The 9,237-nt window shown below is 32.5% G+C and overlaps 1 protein-coding gene across 1 annotated transcript in view; it reads left to right on the plus strand.

Annotated features, from left to right (window-relative positions):
• Window positions 1-9,237, plus strand: part of LOC142354156 (solute carrier family 38 member 8-like) — a 67,963-nt gene that overhangs the window by 19,045 nt on the left and 39,681 nt on the right. Inside the window, exons 3-4 of the mRNA XM_075406420.1 lie at window positions 1,490-1,866; window positions 3,597-3,882. Of these exons, the coding sequence (XP_075262535.1) occupies window positions 1,490-1,866; window positions 3,597-3,882 (663 nt within the window). The remainder of the gene's footprint in view (window positions 1-1,489; window positions 1,867-3,596; window positions 3,883-9,237) is intronic.

Here is a 9,237-nt window from a genome sequence, read left to right on the forward strand (position 1 = left end):
TTTGAGACACAAACCAACAAGTTATTTCAATTGAATTGATGGTTGGCTATGCTGAAAATATTGTTTTTTTCAGGAGTTTTGTTATGAAATTAAAAAGAAAATTGGAAGAATGCTTGGTTTTTTTAATGTTCGAGAGTCGTTTTTGAATATAATTCGAAGTGGTTTTGTTAGAAAACTTTTACAAAAGAACTGGAGTGTTTGAAAATCTAAAAATTTTGTGTCATAAGCTAGACGACTTAAATTTTGAACTGACGAGCCCTTGAAAAAATTAATTGCACCATCATAATAAATTCATAAAATACGACACATTATATAATAAACACGGAATGTAATAAGCTCTTCTGTCATTATTCTAACTTGAAAACCTTTTACTGAGAATCGAGAGTTGCGTTTTTATAGTGCTTTGATAAGCAAAAGCATATGTGAATGACAAATTTTCTCATAGAGTAGAAAATTAATTTTAGCAAAATTTTGAAGGCTGCAATTTTTTTAGAACATATTTTAATTCAATTACTGTTGCTGCATTCTCTTTTTTTGACCTCTTTTTTGAACCATAATTTGATTTTTTTTGTATTGTTGGTTTCAAATTGTGACATATTTATTTTTGACTTTGCTCGATTTCCCGATCAGTTTCTAGAATCAGTTGTTTAGTTTTATTAAATATAACTGGCTGAAAAAGTGCATTTTTTTAGAGCAAAACATTCATTTTTTCTGTCAAGGGTTGCCCGATATCTTTCTGCATATAGAGTTTATGTAAGATTAAGAAAATCTTATTAGGAATACGAATAACTTTATCTCACTATAGGAATCTTAACAGGAATGCAAATAACTTTACGCAATCAAATACATAGATAATATACATCTTTTGCAACATCCGATTACAGAAGATCCTTCAGACTAAATATACATCTCAATCCGCGAAGTTTTACCCACTGCTTCAAAACATTGTTAGATGGGGTCTAGGATATAAACCCCCACGGAAAAAATCCCCACTTAACTTTAGATAGGAAATAAACCCCCACGGAAAATAACCCCCACGGAAATAAAATCCCAGCGAAAAAAAACCCCATTTTAAAATTGGATTTTGGTTCTGATAGTTTGTTCGGTTGTGATAGTTTAATATCAAGTCCCACGGGCCGCTGAGGCATGGCCATCGCCCGAAAGGCATGGCCAAAGGCGCTAAATGCGCAGTTCTTTAATAGTAAAGTGGGGGTTTGTTTCCGTGGGGGTATATTTCCTTGGGGGTTTATTTCCCATCTAAAATGAAGAGGGCTTTTTCCGTGGGGGCTTCTTTCCGCAACCGTGTTAGATGTATTGTATGACAGATGTATTGTCTCTAAATCGCAATCAACTTTACTCGGGAATTTTGTTCGAATTTTATTTACCAGCCCTAGTATTTTTATTGGCAAAATCAGTTTGCATTTCTTCTTAATGTGGCTAGCGGCAACATGCATAATACAACCATTATGCATATTTCTATCTGTTTCAGCAAAATTAGCCGACGGAGCAAACTGTCGATTTGCATACGAGATGTGTGAAAGAATTCTAAATTCGCAACTTTTATCAAATCTATACATGGGAGGAAACGTTGTACAGTGTTACGTGGCCATGCTGGTTCAAATTACATTTTTCGCTGACCAATTTCAAACTTTGATAGAACTTTGGATTGGTGGAGAATTATTTGACAAAAATTATGATCTGTATCGCTTCCTAAGCTTACTTGCTTGTATTGCTCTGGCTCTGCCTTTCTTAATTCCTAGGAAAATCAACATGCTGCAGATACCTGGAATTCTTACCTGTATCAGTTCTACCTCAATCGTCATTTTGTCAGTTCTCATTTACCTGGGCGAAAAAGACTCCGGCAGGGTTTGTAATACATAATATATGGTCTATTCAAATTTTCTATTTTTTAAGGCCATTGAGCTCGCCAGGCTGATTTTTTGATGTTTGGCATGCAAGTAATTACCAGAAGAAAATACTTTACTTTTATTTCTCCTAATTTACTTTTCATTTTCTAGTAACATTTTTATTCATTTAAATTATAAATAAAGCAGTACCTGTGTACAAAGCAATTTGTATATTTAAAAAAATATACTAGCTCCAATTGGAACATTTTTTTCTCAAATGAACTATCGACAGAAGAGTAACACTAGTTGCACAATTATTTTCATCAGCTGAAATAATTTTACATTCAACTAATTGGATGCTTTGAAAAGTGCCATATTTTTTTGAAATTGATATGCATTGTATCTTCCTCATACCGTAGATGCTATTTTTGATTGAAATATTTGGAAGAAATCTTTACGCAAATTACTTCTGCTACTTTATCTTTCGAACGAGTTCCCAAAACTAAAGCGCCATTAAATGTGTTTAAAAATCTGTAAAAGACCATGCAAGATCCATGTAAATCTTATAATGTTCATATAATAACCCACAAGATTAACGCAATTAATTAAAATACTGTAAGAATTTTATTTAAACTTAAATAAACATTCCGTCAGAATAGTGTAAGATCTTATAAGATGCGTAAATTTCAGTGGCTAAAAAGTTTTCAGCTCTGGCAAGCTCCGTCATTAAGCGCTAAAAGACTCGGATTATCTATTGCCGAAAACTCTCGACAATTTCGAAATCTATTCATAATCAATAAATCAACATTCAGCTCACACTTCAATTTTTGAGAAGCCTTAGCAGCACAGTTTTAGAGTGGCTTACCTGTAAAATTTGCACACTCTTTTTCGTCTATGCCTGTAACGTAACAGTGGGTCTTCCAGTAGTGCAAATGAGATCATTTCCAACCCCATAGGTGAAACTGTAGATTTCTCAGAAAGATCTACTCTTTTTCGATCAAAATCGTTTGTGAAAACTGATCTTTTTAAATGCGATTTAGGAAAAACTTGTCAATTTAGAAATAACTTGTCTGAGTTAGGAATAATTTGTCAAAGTTTTATTGCGATGGCTTTCGGGGAGAACAAAATAATCATTGTTGAAGCGAGATAAATTTATGTTGACTCTAACACAGATTTTGCTTAAAATTTCAAAACTTATTTTATTCAAACACTAGTTGTTAGTTATACATTTGTAAGTGAAATTTGGAAGACCAGCTAATTATCTTTTTATTTCAATCAATTTATGGAGTTTCAGAGCAAATACAAAACAACTGAGCCATTTTATTTAAAAAACAACAATTGGAATTTCCAAAAATTGGAAATTTTTAAAACACAAGTTGATTTTCTTTAAAAAAAAATCTTATGTTGTTAGGCTTCGGTTTATAAATCAGTATCTGGAATCTTGATTGACTGACGTTATTGAAAAAACAGAAAACTCTCTAGATCTGCAACAACTTAAAAAACTTCAAGGAATAAACAAAACTCGTGTTTGCCGATTCTCCAATTGTCCATAAGCATCGCAATGAACAATGTGTGTGGTATCTTAGCAAAGGTAAACTAAAGAATTGCAAAAAATAATGACTTTGTGTGGAAACAACGTTTATAAACACTTTTTGAATTGAATACTGTATCTTTCCAGCATCATTTTATTTTAATCTGCTGTCAAATTTATTGAGTTCTGGTAGAAAGTCCCTAATTTTGATATTTTAGCCCAAAATTGATCTGAGAAATGGTGACACTTCTTTCCTGGATTTCACAGGAGCAGTGCCCATACTAGTATTTGGGTTGAGTGCGCACGAGATCCAAATTCTGACGTACGCTTCCGTGGGTGAAAACAAGTTGTTGCGTCATTGGTACAAAGTAATAGGAGTGATATTTGTAGTGGCTTTTGGAATATTTGTTCTCGTGGGCAATATTGGCTATTTGACATTCGGAGATGATGTTGAGGACGATTTTCTACTCAATTGTAGATCTGATAGTGTGGTTGCCTCTGTAGGTATGTAAACTTTGATACTGTCAACCTGTTACATAAAGTGGCTGCGATCACTAACATCAAACCAAAAAAATTAACAAATCTTGTCGGAAAGTAAAATTAATAGTTTTTTTTCTATTTTAAACTTTTTCAAGAATTGGAACTACAAAAATGTCCCCTAGCTATATAGTTCAAGAAATAAAATTGAATACTATTATTTTGGCTCTCTCAGAACTTTGAGCGACAGAGGGAAAAGTCACGAGTCCCTCAGTGAGTTTCTGCTGTAAGCAAACTATAGCTGGCCGCAAATCACACGTCTATATATGAGGTTTCGAGTCTGATCCATTGCCCTGTTGACCAATTAGCTTACAAGAATGACACACCAGGTTTCCCGAACTTGGAAACCTTAGTAAGACCATAGTACGTCACTGTACAGGTCTTAGATAAAAATCGTCACACCATGTTAATTTTTCCAGGACTTGTAATAAGTGTGTACTAGGATCTCTAAGTTACCGCGTTAAGGCCGTATCAAGAGTAATAAATTGCTGTAAAGGCCGTATCAAGATTGCTAAGGAGCCGTACTAAGTCGTACCAAGTTCGTTAATGTGACCTAAATAAAGATAGCATGACAACTGTCAGAAAACTCTCTTCAATTTAAAAACTGAATTTTAAATTTTTCTTGTAAAATTTGTGTTTCTTCCTCTTGTTTTTGCATACAAGGAGGCTCGGTAATGTGCGTACGCACATAAGGTTCCGACCCCGCTCATCCACATTCTTGACTTAATTGGATACCAAATGATGAAGAGATAGAAAACTTTCAAAAACATACATCTCGTTCCATAAACAACGAAAGGAATACAATAATGCCATCCTAGAGCGCAGATGAACGTTGCTGATAATAAGACTACCAGAATGAACAATAATAAAAATCAAACAACAAAAGGTATTTACGACTAAAACTCGATGTATATAATAATTAAAATCATAATTAAAATCAAAATGGCATCAGATAAAATCTAAACGAAACAATTTAACCTACACTTCATGAGAAAAAATAAGCACCTGTCCCCAATGCAACTGGTTAATAGGCCGACAAAAAAGAGCAAGGAGGTGTGAACATCAAAAATACGTTTCTATTTTTGAAAAAAAAAATTTATTTTGATGAAATCCCTAAAATGTTCTTTTATATCTCCATAGGAAGCAATTTAGACATTATCCAATGTTCAATTGTGTAAAATTTTGAAGGCAATGTGACCTACAATTACTGTTATAGAACAAAAAAGAAAACAAAACTCCTATAAAATGTAAAAATATAAAAACAATCTCAAATATTTTGTGAAATCTCGTCGTAACAGTAGTAACAAAGCCGAGAAACAATTGTATGAAGCTAAATCCGTTATAGAGATTAAATTATAGTTCATTGGAAAGGGGATGTTACCTATATTTACAGAGACTGAGCAACAAATGGACCCAAAAATTATTTAAAAGAAATGAAGCTCAAAAACTCAATTATGTTTTTGAAAACAAAATTATTCATTGTCTTAACAGACTTAAGAGTTCATCTAACAGCGATGGATTAAGTTTCAATACCTCAGGATGCGCATTGGGTCTATAAATAATGAGATTAAATTACGTCCCCACAAAATAACCAAATATAAAAAGAAGCCAAAACTTCAAACAAATTTACGAGATCACAATGCTCAAGGCGCTAGAATTATAAGACGTTACCTGCCAGACCTGTAAATTGCCACTTTTTCCTCATTTTAACACCAAATTTTCGAAAGAACAAAGAAGACATGACAACAAAATGAAAATTATTGGTCGAAGCAATCAGTCAAAACGTATAACCAAGTGCACAAAATGTTTGAATCAACAAAAATAATTGAGACTTCTATATAGTGAGATTGAGTTACATGGTTACGAAAATGAAAGCAAAAAGAACAAAATTAAAATTAAATTTTTAAGTCATTAAAACAAACAGCTGTAAAGTGAAATCTTTAGCTAGGTTGAGTTATACGTCCCTCGGAAGCAATTGAGACCTAACGTTATCAAGTACATGGCGTACATCAACGAAGAGAAAGACAAACATAGGCAGAAACAATAAAATCTATCTTACACTTGTCTTTTAGTTGGATTTGTCAAATATGTGATAATTCGACATGAAAACAAATAAACTCATATCAATACAATTATGCCCAAAAATAAAAATAAATAAAAACGCGTAGTATCAACACAAAGAGATAATTAGTTGAGAATAAAACCGTTACAGACATCAATTTATTACACACAAGAAAGTGGTTTATGCCTGTATTTACTGAGATTCAGCTCGAAGTTGAGAGAAATAAGATAAAATAGTGGCAAAGTTCAAAAATTAACCGATACTATCTTAAGACAAAGTATTCAAACTCATAGCAGACATTAATAAATACTGAAAAAACCTCTAGATTCAATTTTATCGCCAAAAAAATCTCGATCCTTCAGTGGGGACAATAAGTCTTTGGGCTACAAAAAAGATAACAAAAGAAAGCAAAATTCAAGAAGTACATAAAAAATTTTTTACGAAAACAATTGCTCAGATTCACAAAAAATCATGAGCTTAACTCCAAAACGGCAAAAAATTTGGTAACATTTTTTTGTAAATAGTATCTGCCATTAATTGAGCTGAGATTTGAATTTCTTTTAATTAAAAAAAGGTTAGATGAAAAACTATATTTCCGTTTTTATTATAAAAAGTCGCGCCCTATTGAAATCTAAATACTATTTTATCGTAAGAATACATGGCTAGATCCCCAAAAAGTTCATTTTTATCTCCATAGGAAGCAATTGAGACATAATTTTATCCAGTGCTCGATTGTGCAAAATTTCAAAGCCAAGGGGACCTACGATTGTTGTTTTAAAATAAAAAGAAAACAAAAATGGTATATAACGTACAAATAAAAAAATCTCAAATCTTTTTTGAAACCTTGTAGCGACCGTATTAACAAAACCGAGAAACAAATGTTTAAAGTTGAAACTGTTAAGGAGGTTAAACAATAGTTCACTGGAAACGGGTTGCGACCTGTGCTTACAGAGGCTGAGCCATAAATCGACCAAAAACTATTTAAAAAATTGACGAAGCTAAAAACCCAAAAGTGTTTCTGGAAACAAAGTCAAAAAAGACTTTAGATTTCAACAAAAACCAATGGATTAAGTTGCAAAACTTCAGGAAGCCATTTGGGCCTGTTTATAATGAGACTAAATCGCGACGCCACAAAAAACAACAAATATATAAAGAAGACAAAACTTTAAACAGTTTTACGAGATCACACTGGTCAAGGCACTATAATTATAAGATTTTACGTGCAAGAACTGTATATTGTCTCTCCTCATTTTAACATCAAAAAGCCTTCCGTATAAAAGGAAGAAACTAAAAAATTGAGCAGTATATAATTATCGAAAACTTTTTAATAAGTTAATGGTCGAAGCAATCAGTCGCATCGTATATCCAAACGCTAAAAATTTGGTAAGACCTCTATTTAGTGAGATTGAGTTACATGGTTACGAAAATGTAAGCAAAAGGTATACAGTTGAAAAAGTTTTATATTAAAGTCATTGAAACAAACAGCTATAATTTGAAGTCTTGAACTAGGTTGAGTTATACGTCCTGGGGAAACATTTGAGACCTATTGTTATTAGGTATATGGCGAATAACAACAAAAAAATCCAAACATAGGCAAAAACAGAAAATGTCCAAAAAATTTCACCCCAAAAAGCATAGCCTATATAACAAAAACAGTTGACATATTCAGATACGCCTTTTTCCAACGCTGTATGTTTTTTCTACTATGAGTTTTTATTCCTTCATTTGGACTAGTCAAAAATTTGTCATTTGAACTCATAAAATATGCGATCATGCACAAACACAAAAAATTGAAAAATCGTAGTATCAAAACAAAGAGACCATTAGTTGAACATAAAACCGTTACAGACATTAATCTATAACGCACAGGAAATTGGTTAATGCCTGTCTTCACTGAGACTGCAGCCGAAGTTGAGAAAATGAGATAAAATGGCGAAGTTGAAAATTAACCGATGTTTTCTTAAAACAAATCTATTCAAAGTCGTAACAGACATTAGATAGCAACTAAAAGAAGAGTGTATGTTCATTTATACCTCCTAAAAAATCTGGACCTTTGTCTGCGTCAATAGGCTACAAAAAGATAAAAATTGATAGCAAAAATCAAGAAATACGTAAAAAAAATTTTCGAAGTCAATTAGTCGGAGCCATTGAAACCTGGAGCTTAACTCTGAAACTGTAATGTAATCTCCGTGGGCCTTGTTTTTTGTAAATATCTGTCACTTGCTGAGCCCTGATTTGAAATCTTTGTTGATGAAAAGTTTACATAAAAAACATCTACTTAAAGGAAATATTTTGAAAAGAATTCGCTCCCCATTAAAATATTAAAAAATTTTATCGTCAGGGTCCATGGCGAGATCAAGATCTGCCCAGATGTTGCTGCGCGTCTAACAAAATACTTATTTTGTTCAAATGTTTGCAAAATAGATCAATAGTCAAAAATAAAATTGCATGTTTTATAATTATCGAGTTTAAATTCGCAAAAAACTGGCAATACTATAATTCCAGAGAACTCTCAAAGGTGTACACAAAGCCCTTTGTCAGCTTAAAAAGAACATGGCCGCAGTTTTAAGGTATCTACTCCCAGCAAATTTAAAGCAGGCCGGCTAAAAAAATCAAATTTGCTCCCAAATTTGACCCCGAAATCGATTTTTGAAAAATTTAGCGGAAATTCTAGCCAAAAATTTTGGATCGAACAATTCAGCAACCCTCCTATAGCTTTAGAGATAAAGTCAATTTGATCATATCAGTTGGCAAGTTTTCAAAATCTTATTTTTTTCTTAAACATATGTTTATATTCATTTCCTGCAAAGTTTCATTTGTTTATGCAACAATATTGCAGAAAGATTATCTTTTAAGAACTTATATTTCATGAAACTATATAGGAACATATGTTTTAAGCCAAATGTTTGACTTGATAAAATCAATAACACTACAGTTAACATTTTGAACAAATTTTAGCAAAATTGACGAAAATTAGGTCAAAAATACTGAAAATCTGAATGAAAATACGTCTGGTATTCACAAAATTTAAACCTCGATAACTTGCTATAAAAAGCAAAAATTGAAAAAATCTTTTTAGTTCCATATTCTACGCTGTACGGGCTGTTTAATGATACCACTCACAACTCTCTACAATGATTATATTGATCGGCCAAAACTGTCTGATCAAAAAAACCCATTTGAGTATATAATTCCTCGCCCAGTAAAGTGGGTCGGAACAAAAAACAATGCGGAACAAAACAGAATACTTGCAAAACCTG

Source organism: Convolutriloba macropyga, chromosome 15, assembly GCF_964194025.1.
Source record: "Convolutriloba macropyga chromosome 15, txConMacr16.3, whole genome shotgun sequence".
Taxonomy (NCBI): Eukaryota; Metazoa; Xenacoelomorpha; order Acoela; family Convolutidae; genus Convolutriloba; species Convolutriloba macropyga.